General features: G+C 47.8%; 1 protein-coding gene across 1 annotated transcript in view; it reads right to left on the bottom strand.

Annotated features, from left to right (window-relative positions):
* Positions 1-21,539, bottom strand: part of LOC115093337 (obscurin-like protein 1) — a 143,124-nt gene extending 121,585 nt beyond the window's left edge. Inside the window, exons 1-3 of the mRNA XM_029604964.1 lie at positions 21,509-21,539; positions 20,935-21,210; positions 10,887-11,155 (exon numbers count right to left, since the gene is read on the bottom strand). Coding sequence (XP_029460824.1) covers positions 10,887-11,155; positions 20,935-21,210; positions 21,509-21,539 — 576 coding nt within the window. The remainder of the gene's footprint in view (positions 1-10,886; positions 11,156-20,934; positions 21,211-21,508) is intronic.
* Between the last annotated feature and the right edge of the window lie 637 nt (positions 21,540-22,176).

The raw sequence follows: 22,176 nt of genomic DNA, 5'->3' as shown, positions 1-22,176 counted from the left end.
AAAATACAAAGAACAGGGGTGGGGGCAGGGAGAATAAGTATTTAAAGAGATACAGAAGTACAGAAAGTGCAAAAAACAGTGGCAGTAAAACATTAACAAAAAACAGCTATATGCAGTGGTGAACTATATACAGGGCATAATCATGAATTATGAACAGAGTATTGGAATATAGGAAATGGACTATTCTGGGTAGGCTTGTCGGAATAGCCAGGTCTTAGTTTCTTTCTGAATTTTGAATAGCATGGTTCGAGTCTAAGTACAGTCGGGAGGGATTCCATTGCTTGGGCCAGCTATGAAGATGGCGCGATCCCTAGTGGTGGAGAGGCGGGCTCTTTAAGGGGCGGTATTGTTAGAGTTCCTTTGCTATTTGATCTGTTGGTCGATCTGAGCGTGTGAGGCAGAAGGGCTCATCAAGCCAGTTGGAGTTGTAGGAGTGGATGGATTTGTGCATTATGGTTAGGGTTTTAAAGAGAATACGGGATGCAATGGGGAGCCAGTGGAGGTCTTTGAGTATGGGAGTGGTGTGCTCGGATTTACGTGTGTTTGTGATAACCCTGGCAACCGCATTTTGGAACATTTAGGGGTTTGATGGTGGAGGAGGGTAGTCCAAGGAAAAGGGCATTACAGTAATCAAGCTTTGAGGATAGAGTAGCTTGGATAACCATCCGGAAGTAGTGATAGTGGAGGAGGGGTCTAAGTTTTTTTAGGACATTGAGCTTGAAAAAGCTCTCTTTGAGGATAAACTGATATATTTTTTTAGATTCAGTTGTTGGTCTAGTGCTACACCAAGGTCTCTTACATAGGGTTGGGAGGATATAGTGTTGAAGGCTGGGTCATTGGAGATCAGGGGGTTGGGGGGTTGGTGCTGGGACAAAAGGAGCAGCTCTGTTTTGGATGTGTTCAGTGCAATATTTATTTATTTAAGACTTTTTATATACCGAAGATCATGTACTGGTACATATCGCTTCGGTTTACATATAACCAGATTTGGAATTACCATAGATATGGTGTACATAGAACAATAATCAATAATCAGAGATCAATAAACATTGAACAGAAAGCATATAACAATGAGTAATAATAATAATAAATAGAATAAATAGAAAACAGTAGATAAAACTGAACGGAAGTAGGAAACTGGTTAAACTGGTTGGACTGGTTATCCTCGAACTTAGTGTTAGGAGTAATATGCGAGTACAGGCCTTAAATATGAATAGTACAGCTTAAGTGTAGGCCTTTAAGGTTAGCATGGGGCTTTAAGTGAAGGCTTCCGTAAAGAGCCAGGTTTTCAGTTTTTTCTTGAATGTCCGCAGGCAGGGTTCTAGGCGGAGGTCTGATGGTAGATTGTTCCAGTGTGTGGGACCGGCTATTGAGAAGGCACATTTCTTCATTGAAGACTTGGCTGGGGGTACGTAGAGGGTGCCTAGATACATTTGTCTAATGGTCTGGAAGCTGTATGAACTTGGAGAGGGCGATTTAATTCGAGTGCTGTTTGTGAGTGGATGGATTTGTGTATAATAGTTAGCACTTTGTAAAGGATTCGAACTTAATGGGGAGCCAGTGTAGGCTCTTTAGTATAGGGGTGATGTGTTCACATCTGCTGGTGTTGGTCAGGATCCTAGCTGCGGAGTTTTGTATCATTTGTAATGGCTTTGTAGTGACTGCTGGAAGGCCGATTAGGATGGAATTGCAGTAGTCTATTTTCGAGAATAGGATAGCTTGGAGAACCGTACGGAAGTCCTGTAGATGGAGGAGAGGTTTCAAGTTTTTTAATACATGTAGTTTGTGGAAACATTCTTTAGTTGTGTTATTGACAAATTTTTTAAAATTCAGTCGGTTGTCAATGGTTACTCCTAGATCTCTTACATGTGTGGTCAAGAGTGTTTGAATTGATGAGGAGTTTTCATCCTGTGTGATGAGTAGCAGTTCAGTTTTTGAGGTGTTGAGCACCAAATTGAGGCTGGTGAGGAGTGGTGTTGATGGATAGTAGACAGTTGTTCCAAAAATTGAGTGTTTAGCTATTGATTCTGAGACTGGTATCAGGATCTGGACGTCGTCGGCGTAGATAAAATGCGTAACTTTTAGGTTTGTGAGGAGTTGACAGAGGGGTAGGAGTAGATGTTAAATAGAGTAGGGGATAAAGAGGATCCTTAAGGGACTCCAAGAGTAGCTTTGACCGGGTGCGACTCTTTGTTGTTTATTCTGACCTTGAACTTTCTGTTGTCGAGGAATGATTTGAACCAGTCCAGAGCTGTTCCTGCTATACCGATGTCAGCTAGACAGTTGATAAGTATAGAGTGCTTCACCGTGTCAAAGGCCGCAGATAGGGAGACGCCCACAAGATGGCCGCCTGAATAGACGCGTCTGTGAGAAGCTCCCGAAGTTTTGTCTTCAAACTGTTTTCCTCAGGAACGTTATGCCCCACTAAAAGAAAAGCGAGGGTACGGGGACAGAGATGACATCTACCCTGTTGGAGTCAAGTCAACCCCGCATCGGGTTTTTTCGCGGCGGTCTTGCCTGGAAACCCGGAGAGCAAGTCGCTGTGGGAGCGAATACGGAGCGTGATCTGCTCTCCCTGACTCCTGAAACATCTCTTAGCCCTGGGTCTCCGCGTAAACCGGCACCACCAGGATTCATGGATGAGAGAGGAATGTTGGAAGCTGTAGCCCCCCAGGAGTGGGAAGAAACAGCTGGACGAGAGATACCACCGGAAGGTCGTGGAAATCTAGAGCAAACGGCAAAGGTACAGCCCCAGAGGGTAATGGCGTCCTGGGACTGGAAAGTGCTGTTAGGCTGTGTAATCTGAGCCTGGATATTGGTGCCGGGGATATAGTGGGTGGAGGAGACGAGAGGAAAGATTTAACTAAGACTGAGAGAGTTATAATCCCTCCAACAGAAATTTCCTTAACAATGATTTGGAACGCTTTGCAAGCACTGGAAAAAGCAGTTGTGGGTCTCACTAAAGAAATTCGGGAAGTTAAAAACCAAGTAACAAAAAATGCAATTGAACTTACACAACAAGAAGTGAGAATACAAACAATGGACGGACGTATAAAGGAAGTCGAAAAAATACAACTAAATTTAATTCAGAGTGAATCAATTGCTAATAAGAGGCTTGAGAATATAGAAAATTCCTTGAGATCCCCAATCTGAGATTTCTGAATTTCCCGGTTTTGAAAATATTTTTTATTTCTTTATTTCTTTATTTAAATTCTTTTAATATACCGATGCTCAAGACCAGGTCTTATCGTACCGGTTTACAATGAACTAGGGGGAAAAAACCAGTTAACAATGAAGCAGAAATTACATTATAACAGGGAATGTGGAACTTGGTAGTTAGAGGAAAGGATAGGTTAAACAATTTCTAACAGAGAACAAAGCAAATAAGCAGAAACGTAAGTGCTTACATGGTAAGCATTATATACAAAATTACATCGTGTGTAATATTAGGCAAGTTATATTAAAGTGCGTTGCCGAGAAACAGTTCCTTTTTTGAGTTGCTGAAGGAGGACGCAACCGCGGGGTATGTAACTGTGGGGGTGATCCTGCGGTTTCTTCAGGGGTATGCTTGGGCGAACAGCCAAGTTTTTAATTTTTTTCTGAAAGTGATATGGCAATGTTCCTGGCGGAGATCTGGCGGAGAGAGTTCCAGTGATGCGGACCGGCAGTTGATAGTGCACGTTTTTCAATGGTGTTGTGGAGAACGGACTTTTTTGGGGGAACCTGGAGGGAATCTCTGTATGCAGATCTGGTGGGTCTTGCAGAGGCGTGTGGTTTGAGGGGTATGGTAAGTTGGAGCGAGGATTCCTGAAATAAGGTTTTGTGGATAATAGTAAGTGTCTTGAAGAGAATTCTGTAGCGAATGGGTAGCCAGTGGAGTATTTTTAGAATCGGGGTGATGTGGTCCATGCGGCGAGAGTTTGTGAGGATCCTGGCTGCAGCGTTTTGCAGCATTTGAAGAGGTTTGGTAGAAGAGGCCGGGAGACCTAGCAACAAGCATTACAATAGTCAATCTTTGAGAATAGTATGGCTTGAAGGACCGAACGGTAGTCGTGGAAGTGTAGAAGAGGTCTTAACTGTTTTAGTACCTGTAGTTTATAAAAACCTTCTTTGGTGGTGTTGTTGATGAATTTTTTGAGGTTCATTCTGGAGTCTAGGAATGCCCCCAGGTTTCTCACTTGACTTGTTAGTGGTGTGTTGGTATTGAAGGCTAGCGGGTTATTATCATTGGGGAAATGATTAGCAGTTCGGTCTTGGACGTATTGAGTACGAGGCAGAGACTTGAGAGAAGGAGGTTGATGGTGTGGAGGCAGCTATTCCAGTAGTTTAGGGTGTCTGAAACTGGATCCTTGATGGGGATTAGGATCTGCACATCGTCTGCATAGATGAAGTATGTGAGGTTGAGATTATTGAGGAGTTGGCATAGGGGGAGAAGATATATGTTGAATAGGGTCGGCGAGAGAGAGGAACCCTGGGGAACTCCTTGTTTGGCAGCTACAGGGTGAGATCTTTGTTGATTATTTTAACTTTATAGTATCTGTCGCTTAGAAAGGATTTTAACCAGAGGAGTGCAGCCCCTGAAATGCCTATTTCCATCAGACGGTTGATGAGGATTGTGTGGTTAACTGTGTCGAACGCTGCCGAGATGTCTAGCAGGGCTAGTAAGTATGATTGACCTTTGTCGAGACCCAACAGGATGTTGTCCGTTAATGAGTAGGAGAGATTCTGTATTTCTGCGTTTCCTGAAACCGAATTGCGATGGATATAGTATGTTGTGGGATTCGAGGTAGTCAGTGAGTCTAGTATTGACCAGCTTTCCATTAGCTTGGCTATGAAAGGTAGGTTAGCGATAGGGCGAAAATTTGTGGGGTTAGATGGGTCCAAGTTGGCTTTTTTTAGTAATGGTTTCAGCGAGGCTGTTTTTAAAGCATCCGGGACAGTACCGTTTGAGAGTGAACAGTTTATGATGTCGGCCAAAGGTTTGGCGATGATGTTAGGGATTGTGAGAAGGAGTTTGGTCGGGATTTGGTCTATAGTTGCGAAGAGGGCTTCATTTTCTTGATGATAGATTCTATTTCCAGGGATGATGTAGTATCAAAAGATTCTAGAGACCGTTTGTGTGTCATGGGGCATGGTTTTGGTCAGGAGGGGCTGGGAGTTGGGAATGGGGTTGGAAGATAGTAGCGGGATAAGTAATTTTTTATTTTGTTGTCGAAGAAGACTGCCAGCTCGGAGGATTTGTTTTGTGCTTCTTCTTCCGGGATGACTGGAGGAATAGGGGTGGTGAGTGTGGCAACATATGAGAAGAGAGTTTTTGGGTCATACAGGAAGCCGTGTATTTTTTTGGCGTAGAAGTCCCTTTTGGTACGAAGAGTGGCCCTATAGTAGCTCATTGTGGTTTTGTAGGAGGCCCGTGCAGTGGTGGTGGGATTCTTCCGCCATTGTTGTTCTTTGTGTTGAAGGTTTGTTTAAGTGTTCTTAATTCTGATGAGAACCAGGGTTTTTGTTAGTACGGGCAGGATTAATATGTTTGGATGTCAAGGGGCATAATTTATCAGCTGCTGCGTGGGTGATAGTTAGCCAGGAGTTCATGGCGGTGTCCGCATTTGTGAGGTCCAGGTTAGTTAGTTCCTTGGTGAGCGTGTTGCTGAGAGCATCCATGGAGCATGTTTTTCTAAATTGGATCATAATTGGATCCACTTGATTTGTTCAGACTTTATATAACTCAAATTTGAAAATGCCTGAAGAGGTGAAACCCGTAGTAACGAAAGCATATTACCTACCAATAGCGGATTCTAATCGTGGAAATATAGATGAACACTTATTACCTGATGTTACCACTTTACTTGAATCCTCACAAGAGATGATTGTGACCCAGAGGAGAACTTTACTGATTTCTTTCGCGTTTCTTATGGATAAAAATAATGTTTCTAAATATTTTTTTAGAAATAGTCAAGAAAAATTCTTTGGTCATAAACTGTGGTGTTTTCCTGATATTGTTAAAGCGACCCAAATTATGCGTAAACTTTTCATTGATATGAGAGCTGAAGCGATTCAAAAAGGGGCTCAATTTAAACTGCATTTCCCGTGCAAATGTTATATTGTTTACCAGAAACAGAAATATATTTTCTTAGAACCCTCCCAGCTTAGGATTTCTTGGCTTCTCGCCCCTAAGAAGTCTCACTATAAAGTGGAAATTGAAATAGGCAAGAGCTCTATCAGGCTGTTAATTTTCATGTTGTAATAGATTACCTCAAAATCGTTCCTTATATGAGGTGTCTCCGTATTGCCTTTATTATTTAAAATACAAATTGTATGTTGCCTTAAAGATGTGAAGATTATTGTGTTTCCATTTTGTATTTTATAATTTTCAAACAAGTATTGACTTGGATGTATATTAAAATGAGAAATAAAAAATTAAAAAAAAAAAAAAAGGCCGCAGATAAATCCAGTACAGCCAGCAAGTATGAGGTCTTTTTTTCGAGGCCTGAGTAGATTCTGTCTGTCAGAGAAATGATAAGGGATTCCATATTGAGGGATTTACGGAAACCAAATTGTGCTGGAGCTAGAATTTTATTTTCCTCTATTCTGAGAGTTGTCTATTTACTACTTTCTCCATAAGTTTGGCTACAAATGGCAAATTAGCAATGGGGCGAAAGTTTTGGGTCAGATGGGTTCAGATTGGGTTTTTTAAGGAGTGGCTTGAGTGTGGATAGTTTCAGAGTGTCCGGTACAGCTCCTTGAGTTAGCGAACAGTTGATAATCTTCGCTAGGGGCTTGGAGATATTTCTGGAATGGAGAGCAATAGTTTCGATGGAATATGGTCAATAGGATGAGTGGAGGGTTTCATCTTTTTGAGCATGGATTCAATTTCCAGGGAGGTAGTAGGTTCGAAGGAATTAATTGTGCTTTCTGGTCTATGCTGGGGGTGCAGTGTGAAGGTGATCCAGTATTGAGGCTGCCAACGGGGCTATAAGTTGAGGATTTTGTTTTCAAAGAAAAGTGCGAGTTCTGTGCACTTTGTGTGGGCTTTTCATCTGGGATGACTGGAGCGTTAGGTTTGGTGAGTTCTGTGACGTAGGAGAACAAAGCTTTGGCGTCGAAGAAGAAATTGTGATTTTACTGGCATAATAGTCTCTTTTTGTACGGAGGATGTTATTTCTGTAGGTGTGCATGAGGGTTTTGTACTCAGTTTGATTATCAGTGGTGGGTCTCTTTCTCCATACGTGTTCTTTGCGTCTTAGTTCTAGTTTGATTTTTTCAGTTCCTGTGTGAACCAGGGTTTTCTGTTCAAGGTGTGAGGGTCTAGCTCTTTTGTTTGTAAAGGGCAGATTTTTTCCGCTACCTTATTTGTGATATTGTGCCAGGAGCGATGGCTGAGTCTGCGTCTGAGAAATCCAGGTTGGCGATTTCAGTTGAAAGTTTGGATCTAAGGTCCTCTAAGGTGCAGGATTTTCTGTAGTGGATCGTGGTTTTGGGGAGGGTGGGAGCTGGGTTTTCCTTGATAGCAAGATCGGTAATGATCATCCGGTGGTCTGACCAGGGAATATGAACGCAATGGGGCGGTGAGGTTGAGGGAGACCTGAATTTATGAAGATGAGGTCTAATGTATGTCCAGCCATGTGCATGGTGCTGTTAACGATTTGTGTGAATCCCATAGCCTTTTTTAGATGGATGTTTGTGAGGAAGTCATTTATGGAGGTGAGACAAGTATTCCAATGAACCAGTGCATCGGTCAGGGAGTTATGAATGGGGATGAGGATCTGAACATCATCCGCATGGAGGTAGAATTTGAGGCCGAGGTCTGTTAGAAGCTGACAGAGGGGGGAGAGGTAAATGTGAGCTGCTGTAAAGAAAGCATCTCCCAGCTTGCATGCAAGTCTTCCCCTTTGGGGGAAGCCTTTCCGTCTTAGAAAGCAGGAGTAAGTGCATTTAATGTAGAGCAGGGCTGGGCAGATAAAGCAGTCCTCAATAAGTCTGAATCTGGGAGAGTGCAGCGGCATCAGCCCCTCTTACAAGTAAATTTGGTTTCTTCTCCCTTCTTTTGCAGCAATTCTGCACGTTTTAGGCTGCAGTCACAGAGGCGTCCCCTATCCTTTTAAGATTCCTGGGAGAAAGGGACTTGACTCCTCCAGTCTTCAGCTCAGCTCAGACACTTCCTGCAGGAGTGCACAAGGTCCAAGGCAGCGTGGCCTGCATCGTGGCCTGCAGCGTGGCCTGCAGCGTGGCCTGCAGCGTGGCGGAAACCCTCAGTCTTCCTGCCCTCTGCCCATTTCCAGGTGCCCCACAAGAAAACGGCACAGCTCCTCCTTTGCACATTTAGGCCCCCTCCAGCGAGCAGCACTTACAGCTCCTGCCTCTCACCCAGTCACACACCCTCCAGCTGAGTGTCCACCAGACCTCCCTGTGCCCCCATGATGACCTCTGCCCGGCAGGATCTCTGCAGGGTGCACCTGGGCTTGCTTCAAGCTGCTGCATTACATTTTCCCCTCTTTAGTGGCATTTGCAGACTTCTGCTCCTTCCCTAATCTAAGCTGCCTGCTACCTGTCCCCCGTTCATGCAGCCCTCTCTTCCCTCCCTGTCCTTGGGGAAGTCCTCTGTCCCTTTACGTCTGTCGGACCCTCTGAATTCCCCTCCCACGCTCAGCCACTTTCACAGGGCATCTCTGCGGGTAACCTGCTCGCTGGGAAGTGCTCAGCTTTTCCCTGGGGTACAAGGAGGCTGGGGGAGGGGGGTTTCGAGCACCCATGGACTCCTCAAACCCCCAGAGACCTTTACAGGGTCTCCCAGGAGTGGCTCTGGGTCGCAGGAGGAGGCTGCAGACCAATCACTGAATTTCCAAATCTGCAGGCGCAGCTCCTTCCCCACAGACGCAGCCACAGCAGGACAGGGGTAGGCACGGGGGCACCTGGGTGGGTTTTACATCAAAAACACCGCGCGGGTGAGTGGAAGCTGCTCTTGCAGTTGGCAAAATGAAATGTGTAACTTTCTGCGGCAGGGAGGGAGCTGCTCAGTGCTGAGGAGGCAGGTGAAATGCATGAAGCGCTGGATAAAGGCTGAGCACTCAGACAGAGCTGAATACATGTAGCTGCTTAACACTGAAAATGTGACCTCGCTCCCTGGCCAATGTCTTTCCTGGCCTAAACATGCTGCTGCTCGCGTCTCGCGAAACGTTTCCTAATTCAGCCCCCGACCGGCGCTGCTGCTCGCGTCTCTGAAACGTTTCCTAATTCACCCCACCGGCGCTGCCGCTCGCGTCTCCAAAACGTTTCCTAATTCAGTCCCCGACCGGCGCTGCCGCGCGCGTCTCTGAAAACGTTTCCTAATTCGGCCCCCGACCGGCGCTGCCGCTCGCGTCTCCGAAACGTTTCCTAATTCGGCCCCCGACCGGCGCTGCCGCTCGCGTCTCCGAAACGTTTCCTAATTCGGCCCCCGACCGGCGCTGCCGCTCGCGTCTCCGAAACGTTTCCTAATTCGTCCCCACCGGCGCTGCCGCTCCGTCTCCGAGACGTTTCCTAATTCAGCCTCCGACCGGCGCTGCCGCTCTCTCTCTCTGAGACGTTTCCTAACTCACCCCGACCGACCGGCGTGCTCTCGCGTCTCTGAAACGTTTCCTAATTCAGCCCCCGACCGGCTGCCACTCGCGTCTCCGAGACGTTTCCTAATTCGGCCCCCGACAGGCGCTGCCGCTCGCGTCTTTGAGACGATTCCTAATTCGGCCCCCGACCGGCGCTGCCACTCGCGTCTCCGAAACGTTTCCTAACTCGGCGGCCCCGACCGGCGCTGCCGCTCGCGTCTCCGAGACGTTTCCTAACTGGCCCCCGACCGCGCTGCCGCTCGCGTCTCCGAGACGTTTCCTAATCGGCCCCCGACCGCGCTGCCGCTCGCGTCTCTGAAACATTTCCTAACTCGGCCCCCGACTGGCGCTGCCCTGCTCGCGTCTCCGAGACGTTTCCTAACTCGGCCCCCGACTGGCGCTGCCGCTCGCGTCTCCGAGACGTTTCCTAATTCGGCCCCCGACAGGCGCTGCCGCTCGCGTCTTTGAGACGTTTCCTAATTCGGCCCCACCGGCGCTGCCGCTCGCGTCTCTGAAACGTTTCCTAATTCGGCCCCCCCGACTGCGCTGCCGCTCGCGTCTCCGAGACGTTTCCTAACTCGGCCCCCGACCGGCGCTGCCGCTCGCGTCTCCGAGAGGTTTCCTAACTCGGCCCCCGACTGGCGCTGCCGCTCGCGTCTCCGAGAGTTTCCTAACTCGGCCCCTGACAGGCGCTGCCGCTCGCGTCTTTGAGACGTTTCCTAACTCGGCCCCCGACCGGCGCTGCCGCTCGCGTCTCCGAGACGTTTTCCTAATTCGGCCCCCGACCGGCGCTGCCGCTCGCGTCTCCGAGACGTTTCCTAACTCGGCCCCTGACCGGCGCTGCTGCTCGCGTCTCTGTGATGAGCTCAGGCTACTCAGAGTCCCTCTTTATCAGAAGATCAGAGGCTACAGAAAGATCGCAAAGAGAAGAGCTGCTTGTATAAAAAAGCATTGGAATTAGATGACATGGAGAGTCCGGCTGTTTTGCCATTTAGTAGATTGTCTATGGAATTTAGATCCATGCATTTGTATTGTTTTTAATTTATGAATGTCCTGACTCCTGTGAACTCCTGTGATTGTATTTTATGAAATGACAGTATACACATAAAATAAATAGATAAATACTCAGGGTCACTCGAAGGCTCAGGGATGCCTCAGCTTTTCATACAGTTTCAGTGGGCTCAGAGCTATCCAGTTCCCTCAATAGACCCCAGAAAGCTATGGGGCTGGCCAGGGTCCCTGAGAAGGCATCGATGGGCTGAGCAGTAAGGAGTTTCCTGCACTTTTCGGCAGGGTCTTACCATTGACCTGGACGGAGAAGTGGAGCTCGTCGCCTGTGGTCCTGCAAGTGTAGTTTCCACTGTCCGTGATCTCTGCCTGCCTGATGGTCAGAGCACGAGCTGGACCTTCACTGCTGACCTGAAACCTTGCGCCCAGGCTCAACTGCTGACCGTTCCTCAGCCACCGAACAGGGGCCGTGGGCTCAGAGACCCTCACAGTCAGGGTCACTTCCTCCCCTTCTAGCACCGCTGAGGTATTCTGCACATCCTCCTTATCCACAATCGTAACCGGGGGTTCTGAAAAAAGATCAGAAATGCTTGTTTCAGGAGGAGGTACACAAGGGATTTCTTTACTGAAAGGGTGGTGGATGCGTGGAACAGCCATCCAGGTGAGGTGGTGGAGGCAGGACAGGTGCTGAGGAGAGGAAGAGTGAGGGCAAGCTGAGCCTGTGCTGGGATGTGCAGCACTAGCAGAAAGGCACAGATTCCCTCAGACGTATTTATTATTACATTACACAAGGGATTTCTTTACTGAAAGGGTGGTGGATGCGTGGAACAGCCATCCAGGTGAGGTGGTGGAGGAGGGCTTGAATTAAGAGGAAGAGTGAGGGCAAGCTGAGGCTACGCTGGGATGTGCAGCACTAGAGGAAAAGGCACAGATTCCCTCAGCCGTATTTACTATTACATTCTGATATTCTGCGATTCCCAAAAGCATCAAAGCTTGGTAAATCAATACAATAATCCTTTAGATCACCCTCATAATCCATTATCCTAGCTAAAAATTAAAAGATTTACTAATCACCTACAACACAATCCTCAATATATAGTCCCATACTTATTCTATGAACATCCCAACCTGCCAAGAAGAGACGATGCAAGAGCAGCACCATGTGTATGTGTATGTGTGTGTATGTGTGTGTGTGTGTGTGTGTGTGTGTGTGTGAGTGCGGGAGCCATAGGGTATGGTGAAATAGAACTGGACATAACGGGAGCTGATGGAGGACAGCTGGCTGTGAGATTAGGTACAGGGAATGGCAGGGACGACCTTTCATGGATTGCAAACTGGTTAAAAGACAGAAAACAGAGAGGAGGATTAAATGGTCAATTTTCTCAGTGGAAAAGGGTAAACAGTGGAGTGCCTCAGGGATCTGTACTTGGACCGGTGCTTTTCAATATATATATCAATGATCTGGAAAGGAATGCAATGAGTGAGATAATCAAATTTGCAGATGATACAAAATTATTCAGAGTAGTTAAATCACAAGCGATTGTGATAAATTGCAGGAAGACCTTGTGAGACTGGAAAATTGGGCATCCAATGGCAGATGAAATTTAATGTGGACAAGTGCAAGGTGGCATATAGGGAACATAACCTTTGGGGAGTTGCATGGGGTTAGGTTCCGTTAGGAGTTACCACCCAGGAAAGAGAGCTAGGCAGCATAGTGCATGATACATTGTAATCACTGGCTCAGTGTGCTTTGGCAGTCAAAAAAGTAAACAAAATGTTAGGAGGAATTATTAGGAAGGAAATGGTGAATAAAATGGAAAATGTCTTAATGCCTCTGTATCCAGCACAGTTCCACCATCTTCTATAGCTCCACTCACAGCCAGTGATGCTTCACCATACCCTACAACTATTCCCCAGCACAGCTCCACCATCCTGTACAGCTCCACTCACAGCCAGTGATGCCTCACCATACCCTACAACTAATCCACATCCAGCACAGTTCTACCATCCTGTACAGCTCCACTCACAGCCAGTGATGCTTCACCATACCCTACAACTAACCCACATCCAGCACAGTTCTACCATCCTGTACAGCTCCACTCACAGCCAGTGATGCTTCACCATACCCTACAACTAATCCACATACAGCACAGTTCTACCATCCTGTACAGCTCCACTCACAGCCAGTGATGCCTCACCATACCCTACAACTAATCCACATCCACACAGTTCTACCATCCTGTACAGCTCCACTCACAGCCAGTGATGCTTCACCATACCCTACAACTAACCCACATCCAGCACAATTCTACCATCCTGTACAGCTCCACTCACAGCCAGTGATGCCTCACCATACCCTACAACTAACCCACATCCAGCACAGTTCTACCATCCTGTACAGCTCCACTCACAGCCAGTGATGCTTCACCATACCCTACAACTAACACCACATCCAGCACAGTTCTACCATCCTGTACAGCTCCACTCACAGACAGTGATGCTTCACCATACCCTACAACCGAATCCACATCCAGCACAGTTCTACCATCCTGTACAGCTCCTCTCACAGACAGTGATGCCTCACCATACCCTACAACTAATCCACATCCAGCACAGTTCTACCATCCTGTAGAGCTCCACTCACAGACAGTGATGCTTCACCATACCCTACACTAATCCACATCCAGCACAGTTCTACTACCATCCTGTACAGCTTCACTCACAGCCAGTGATGCCTCACCATACCCTACAACTAATCCACATCCAGCACAGTTCTACCATCCTGTACAGCTCTACTCACAGCCAGTGATGCTTCACCATCCCCTACAACTAATCCACATCCAGCACAGTTCTACCATCCTGTACAGCTCCACTCACAGCCAGTGATGCTTCACCACACCCTACAACTAATCCACATCCAGCACAGTTCTACCATCCTGTACAGCTCCACTCACAGCCAGTGATGCCTCACCATACCCTACAACTAACCCACATCCAGCACAGTTCTACCATCTTGTACAGCTCCACTCACAGCCAGTGATGCTTCACCATACCCTACAACTAATCCACAGCCAGCACAGTTCTACCATCCTGTACAGCTCCACTCACAGCCAGTGATGCTTCAACATACCCTACAACTAATCCACATCCAGCCCAGTTCTACCATCCTGTACAGCTCCACTCACAGACAGTGATGCTTCACCATACCCTACAACTATTCCACATCCAGCACAGTTCTACCATCCTGTACAGCTCCACTCACAGGCAGTGATGCTTCACCCATACCCTACAACTACTCCACATCCAGCACAGTTCTACCATCCTGTACAGCTCCACTCACAGCCAGTGATGCTTCACCATACCCTACAACTAATCCACATCCAGCACAGTTCTACCATCCTGTACAGCTCTACTCAGTCAGTGATGCCTCACCATACCCTACAACTAATCCACATCCAGCACAGTTCTACCATCCTGTACAGCTCCACTCACAGCCAGTGATGCCTCACCATACCCTACAACTAATCCACATCCAGCCCAGTTCTACCATCCTGTACAGATCCACTCACAGCCAGTGATGCTTCACCATACCCTACAACTAATACATCCACATCCAGCCCAGTTCTACCATCCTGTACAGCTCCACTCACAGCCAGTGATGCTTCACCAATACCCTACAACTAATCCACATCCAGCACAGTTCTACCATCCTGTACAGCTCCACTCACAGCCAGTGATGCTTCACCATATTATACAAATGCCCACGTCAGCACAGTTACACCATCTTTTACTACTCCACTCACAGCCAATGATACTTCACTATCTCCTACAACTAATCCACATCCAGCACAGTTCTACCATCCTGTAGAGCTCACTCACAGCTAGTGATGCTTCACCATCTTTTACAACTAACCCACATCCAGCACAGTTCCACCATCCTGTAGAGTTCACTCACAGCCAGTGATGCTTCACCATACCCTACAACTAATCCACATCCAGCACAGTTCTACCATCCTGTACAGCTCCACTCACAGACAGTGATGCTTCACCATACCCTACAACTAATCCACATCCAGCACAGTTCTACCATCCTGTACAGCTCCTCTCACAGACAGTGATGCCTCACCATACCCTACAACTAATCCACATCCAGCACAGTTCTACCATCCTGTACAGCTCCACTCACAGACAGTGATGCTTCACCATACCCTACAACTAATCCACATCCAGCACAGTTCTACCATCCTGTACAGCTTCATTCACAGCCAGTGATGCCTCACCATACCCTACAACTAATCCACATCCAGCACAGTTCTACCATCCTGTACAGCTCTACTCACAGCCAGTGATGCTTCACCATACCCTACAACTAATCCACATCCAGCACAATTCTACCATCCTGTACAGCTCCACTCACAGCCAGTGATGCTTCACCATACCCTACAACTAATCCACATCCAGCACAGTTCTACCATCCTGTACAGCTCCACTCACAGCCAGTGATGCTTCACCATACCCTACAACTACCCCCATCCAGCACAGTTCTACCATCTTGTACAGCTCCACTCACAGCCAGTGATGCTTCACCATACCCTACAACTAATCCACACCAGCACAGTTCTACCATCCTGTACAGCTCCACTCACAGCCAGTGATGCTTCAACATACCCTACAACTAATCCACATCCAGCACAGTTCTACCATCCTGTACAGCTCCACTCACAGACAGTGATGCTTCACCATACCCTACAACTATTCCACATCCAGCACAGTTCTACCATCCTGTACAGCTCCACTCACAGGCAGTGATGCTTCACACATACCCTACAACTAATCCACATCCAGCACAGTTCTACTACCATCCTGTACAGCTCCACTCACAGCCAGTGATGCTTCACCATACCCTACAACTAATCCACATCCAGCACAGTTCTACCATCCTGTACAGCTCTACTCAGTCAGTGATGCCTCACCATACCCTACAACTAATCCACATCCAGCACAGTTCTACCATCCTGTACAGCTCCACTCACAGCCAGTGATGCCTCACCATACCCTACAACTAATCCACATCCAGCCCAGTTCTACCCATCCTGTACAGCTCCACTCACAGCCAGTGATGCTTCACCATACCCTACACAACTAATCCACATCCAGCACAGTTACTACCATCCTGTACAGCTCCACTCACAGCCAGTGATGCCTCACCATATTATACAAATGCCCACGTCAGCACAGTTACACCACCATCTTTTACTACTCCACTCACAGCATTTGATGCTTCACCATTCCCTACAACTAACTCATATCTAGCACAGTTCCACCATCCTGTAGAGCTCACTCACAGCCAATGATACTTCACTATCTCCTACAACTAATCCACATCCAGCACAGTTCTACCATCCTGTAGAGCTCACTCACAGCTAGTGATGCTTCACCATCTTTTACAACTAACCCACATCCAGCACAGTTCCACCATCCTGTAGAGTTCACTCACAGCCAGTGATGCTTCACCATCTCCTACAACTAATCCACATCTAGCACAATTCCACCATCCTGTAGAGTTCACTCACAGCTAGTAATGTTTCACCATTTCCTACAACTAATCCACATCTAGTACAGTTCCAGCATCCTGTAGAGCTCACTCACAGCTAGTGATGCTTCACCATCTCCTACAACTAACCCACATCCATCACAGTTCTACCATCTTGTACAGCTCCACTCACAGCCAGTGGTGCTTCATCATACCCTACAACTAATCCACATCCAGCACAGTTCTACACCATCCTGTACAGCTCCACTCACAGCCAGTGATGCTTCACCATACCCTACAACTAATCCACATGCAGCACAGTTCTACCATCCTGTACAGCTCCACTCACAGCCAGTGATGCTTCACCATACCCTACAACTAATCCACATCCAGCACAGTTCTACCATCCTGTACAGTTCCACTCACAGCCAGTGATGCCTCACCATACCCTACAACTAATCCACATCTAGCACAGTTCCACCATCCTGTACAGCTCCACTCACAGCCAGTGATCCTTCACCATACCCTATAACTAATCCACATCCAGCACAGTTCCACCATCCTGTACAGCTCCACTCACAGCCAGTGATGCTTCACCATTACCCTACAACTAATCCACATCCAGCACAGCTCCACCATCTTGTACAGCTCCATCACAGCCAGTGATGCTTCACCATATTATACAATTGCCCACGTCAGCACAGTTACAACACCATCTTTTACTACTCCACTCACAGCATTTGAGGCTTCACCATTCCCTACAACTAATCCACATCCAGCACAGTTCTACCATCCTGTACAGCTCCACTCACAGCCAGTGATGCCTCACCATACCCTACAACTAATCCACATCCAGCACAGTTCTACCATCCTGTACAGCTCCACTCACAGCCAGTGATGCTTCACCATACCCTACAACTAACCCACATCCAGCACAGCTCCACCATCCTGTACAGCTCCACTCACAGCCAGTGATGCTACCATATTATACAATTGCCCACGTCAGCACAGTTACACCATCTTTTACTACTCCACTCACAGCATTTGATGCTTCACCATTCCCTACAACTAACTCATATCTAGCACAGTTCCACCATCCTGTACAGCTCCACTCACAGCTACTGATACTTCACCATCTCTTACAGCCAACCCACATCCAGCACAGTTCTACCATCCTGTAGATCTCTACTCACACCAGTGATGCTTCACCATCTTTTACAACTAATCCACATCCAGCACAGTTGCACCCATCCTGTAGATCTCTACTCACAGCCAGTGATGCCTCATCATCTCCTACAACTAACCCACATCCAGCACAGTTCCACCATCCTGTAGAGTTCACTCACAGCCAGTGATGCTTCACCATCTCCTACAACTAATCCACATCTAGCACAATTCCACCATCCTGTAGAGTTCACTCACAGCTAGTAATGTTTCACACACCATTTCCTACAACTAACCACATCTAGCACAGTTCTACCATCCTGTACAGCTCCACTCACAGCTAGTGATGCTTCACCATCTCCTACAACTAATCCACATCCAGCACAGTTCTACCATCCTGTACAGCTCCACTCACAGCCAGTGATGCTTCACCATACCCTACAACTAATCCACATCCAGCACAGTTCTACCATCCTGTACAGCTCCACTCACAGCCAGTGATGCTTCACCATACCCTACAACTAATCCACGTCCAGCACAGTTCTACCATCCTATACAGCTCCACTCACAGCCAGTGATGCCTCACCATACCCTACAACTAACCCACATCCAGCACAGTTCTACCATCCTGTACAGCTCCACTCACAGCCAGTGATGCTTCACCATACCCTACAACTAATCCACATCCAGCACAGTTCTACCATCCTGTACAGCTCCACTCACAGCCAGTGATGCCTCATCATACCCTACAACTAATCCACATCCAGCACAGTTCTACCATCTTGTACAGCTCCACTCACAGCCAGTGATGCTTCTCTATACCCTACAACTGATCCACATCCAGCACAGTTCTACCTTCTTCTACAGGTCCACTCACAGCCAATGATGCTTCACCACACCGCTCTATGAAGGCTCTGCGGCTGGAAACCTCCACTCTGGCACACGGCGGGAGATGTAAATCCTGGCTGCGCTTCTCTCCTGAAGCCCTGTTCGAGCCTGGTCACTACTGCTTGTACAATGCTGCATATCTCCTGTAAGTGGTAGTAGAGCAGCACTTCCCGCCTTGCCCTATCCTGGTCCTGACCTCTGCCATGGACCTGGGATACTCTCTTGCCTGTCACCTGGTACTGACCTCTGCCTCATACTCTCACTCCATCTTCCTTGCCGCCTGCCTGGACGCACTCCCTGATGGCTGCATCCTCTGACCTTTGCCTGCTTTGGACATTCTCCTCCTGACAAATACCTACAGTACCTGAATGTAATCCACTTTGAAATGCTGAAAAAAGTGCGAAAAGCGGATATAAAAATCTAAATAAAAAATAACCCCAGGGCTCAATCTGCGAGGGAAGGGGCTGATAGAGCTGAAGACCCAGCTCACGTCTGGCATAAGGCAAGGCTGCCAGCTGCCGGCAGTGGAGGCTGCATCAACCACGCTATAGCGCAAGGGATCACTGTCATTTCAGGCGGAAGCTTTGGTGATTGGTGCTATTGCTCACAAGTTTCAAATCTGCGCTAATTCAACCATTGTTTGTGACTCTTCTCCGGGCTGCAGGATGACAGCAGGAGGGGAAGGGCTGCTCCAGAGTCTGCAGGCTGCCAGGAGGGAAGGGACTGAAACCTGTGCTGGAGGAAGTGGTGGATCTCGGTTCCAGGCTGAGATGGTAATGCAGCTGGCCCTGGTGCAGAAGTTTGGGTTCATAATTCACAATAAGCTATTAGTAAGGTAGATATGTATTACTGCAGTATCGTAATTATTACCGCAGTAAGACAGTATCGTAGTTATGTAGCCCCTGCCTTGTTAAAGATATCCCTGACCTCTCGACCTTACGAGCTTCAGCGTCTCCCCTGCGCTAGGTTTTCCAATCACCCTTCCTTCTCCCTCCACCCCCTCTCAGAGGAGTTCCCAGCTCTGCACCGTACAAGTGCTGAATTTCTGTCACTTCGCCAGCCTGGAAAGTTTTAAAACTTGATTCCTTTTGACTTTTGGGGAACAGTGGAAGAAAGAGGCCTGTGCTGGTCCCAGCCCACTGCAGGAAACTGTTCTGTGTCTTTTTAGCTAAGGCAGCCCCTGCCACCTAAGGGCACCCACGCCCGGGTACTGCTCTGTGCTGAGGGACCCTGAAACCGCTGCCACCGGCCACCGCGTTAATGTCCCCTCTCTCTGGTTCTGTGAGAAGATTTCATGTCTGAACCAATACACGGTGCCTCCTTCCCACCTCTGTCCCAGTCCCTCTCATAAAACGCAGTTACTTGTGGAGTTAACACAGCTGCATGCACTGCTTTCTGTCACACATCCCATGCTGGGGCCCCAGCCCTCAGACCAGGTGTCTCGTCGCAGTCAGTGGTTATTTGGGCCGGGCTGCATTGTTGCATAAATTGAGATTCTTCCCTGCATGCAGTAATTGTGCAGCCTGCATTAGTGCATAATCTGAAACTCCTCATACCAGATTTCCTGTTGAATGCAGTGACTGCACAGGCTGCATTACTGCATGCAGAGATTTCTCATAGCAGATTTCCTGTTGCATGCAGTGACTGCACATGCTGCATTACTGCATGCATTGAGATTTCTCATAGCAGATTTCCTGTTGCATGCAGTGACTGCACAGGCTGCATTACTGCATGCATTGAGATTTCTCATAGCAGATTTCCTGTTGAATGCAGTGACTGCACAGGCTGCATTACTGCATGCAGAGATTTCATCAGATTTCCTGTTGCATGCAGTGACTGCACATGCTGCATTACTGCATGCATTGAGATTTCTCATAGCAGATTTCCTGTTGCATGTAGTGACTGCACAGGCTGCATTACTGCATGCATTGAGATTTCTCATAGCAGATTTCCTGTTGCATGCAGTGAGATTTCTCATAGCAGGTTTCTGATTGCATGCAGTGATTAAGTCTGCAGGCTGTTACTGTAAATAATGCTGTTCATCCAGGAACCTGCATGCTTTGCTGTGCATGCGCATACGAGGAGATTCATTTTGAGGATGACACTGTTAAACAGAATTATAATTAATGTTCTTTGCTGCACTCCTACATGCAGGGATTTGTTGCACAGACTGCATTGATGCATACAGATAGCCATTCAATCAGCTGCATTGTTGCAAGCAAAGCTTCATTCTTCAGGCTGCATTGTTGCATGGAGAGATTCATTTCTTACACTGCATTCTTGAATGCAAAGATTGGTCCATGGATTGCAGAGCTGCAAGCAGAGATTGCTTCATACAAGGATACACTGGCAGCTTTGCTGAATGTGGAGAGGGAGACCATTGCTCTGGTCATTGAGGAAACTTTACTTGAGTAAACACCAGCGGAACTGGGTAAAGAGGACTCTGAAACTTCATCCCACCTCCTTTACCAGCTAAAAGTCTGCTCAGGGGCTCAACCACCTGCGTTCTTTCAGCTATGGCAGGAAAAGCATTGCTCGGGGTGATTTTAGGTTGGGGAGGGAAATGATGCATGCAGATTGCATTTTCAAATCTCTGGCATTATTTGCAGACAAAGCAGGCTCAAACCTCTCCTCGGCAGTTCTCAACGGAGAGAAGGCACATCCCTTCCCTTTGAGGACTGGCAGGTGTGTTACGCTGCGACCCAAACACGTGAGGGAGTGGGGAGGGTGTGTGAGGCAGCGCGCGAGCAGAAGACTTGTTACCTTCCACGGTGACGTAAAAGCCGCAGCTCTCATCGCTGGTGACACAGAGATACTCGCCGGAGTCCCCACTCTCTGCTCCCAGGAGGAGGAGCGCGCGCAGGGATCCCTGCTCCTCCAGGTGAGTGTGTCCGCTGTCCACAATCTTCTCCCCATCCTTGAACCACTTCACCTCAGCGCTGGCCACTGACAGCCTGACCTGCAGCCTCAGGTCCTCGCCCGGCAGGCAATGCAGATCTGTCTTCAGATTCTCTCGGTCAAGAATTTTCACCCGGAGCTCTTGCGAAAACCAAAACACCAAGAGAGGCAAGAATCAAAGAGCAGGAAATGAAGAGAGCTACCTCCAGCATAAGGACCCTGCGGACCCACACATATCCCTGCAGGCTCGAGTGTGAGAGAGGCAACGTTTGCAGGGACGGGCAGGAGACAGGGGCGGCTCTGTGTGAATGGGTGGGGATTTGGCCGGATATGAGTTACCCAGCTAAGTGGCAATTTCTATGGGGATTTTCAGCAGTGTTGCCGTGCTGCTGATTATCCCATGTAATTTAGCCAGATAAACCTTATCTGCCCAACCTACCTAGCTGGATAACTCCGAATATCGGGCCCATTATAATCTTCAGGATGGAGTCCTGATGTCAAAAGTGGCGGACAGGTCAAGGAGGATAAGGACTGAGTGACGGCCTTTGGTTTTAGACATAAACTGTCACGAGACTTTGGCAAGGCTGTTCTGTGCGATGTAGAGCAGGAAAACCAGACTGGAGCGGATGAAGAATGAAAGAAAGTGGACATTACAAGCATCCTACGGGTCAGAGCCAGGTCTGCCTCTGACAGTGGCCGCTCCGGGTCACAGGTCCACTTCTCGTATCTCACTCCCAGGGAGACCAATGACTTTCCCAAATCTACCTGGCTAATAACTGCTGATGGTCATTTCCTTCAGGAACTCTGCCAGTCCCTTTTTCAACCCCATTTTGTTAGTATTTTGACCACGTCCTCTCGCAACAGATTCCAGAGCTTCATTGTGCGCTGAGTGAAAAATTACTTCCTAAACTTTGTTATAAATCTGCCAGTTTCATGGAACGTCCCCTAGTCCTTGGGTTGTATGAAAGTGTAAATAAGCATTCGCTCCTTACCTGTTCCACCCTCTCATCTTTTCCTCACCCCTCATCTGTTTCGTCTTTCTCCATAAGGACGCGTTTCCATCACTTCTATCACTTTTCCTGCCCTTCCTGTAACTTTCTATGCCCA

The sequence above is a fragment of the Rhinatrema bivittatum genome, chromosome 6, assembly GCF_901001135.1.
Source record: "Rhinatrema bivittatum chromosome 6, aRhiBiv1.1, whole genome shotgun sequence".
NCBI lineage: Eukaryota > Metazoa > Chordata > Amphibia > Gymnophiona > Rhinatrematidae > Rhinatrema > Rhinatrema bivittatum.
The sequence above is the reverse complement of the archived record's forward strand: the minus strand, read 5'-3'. Positions and strand labels throughout refer to the sequence as shown.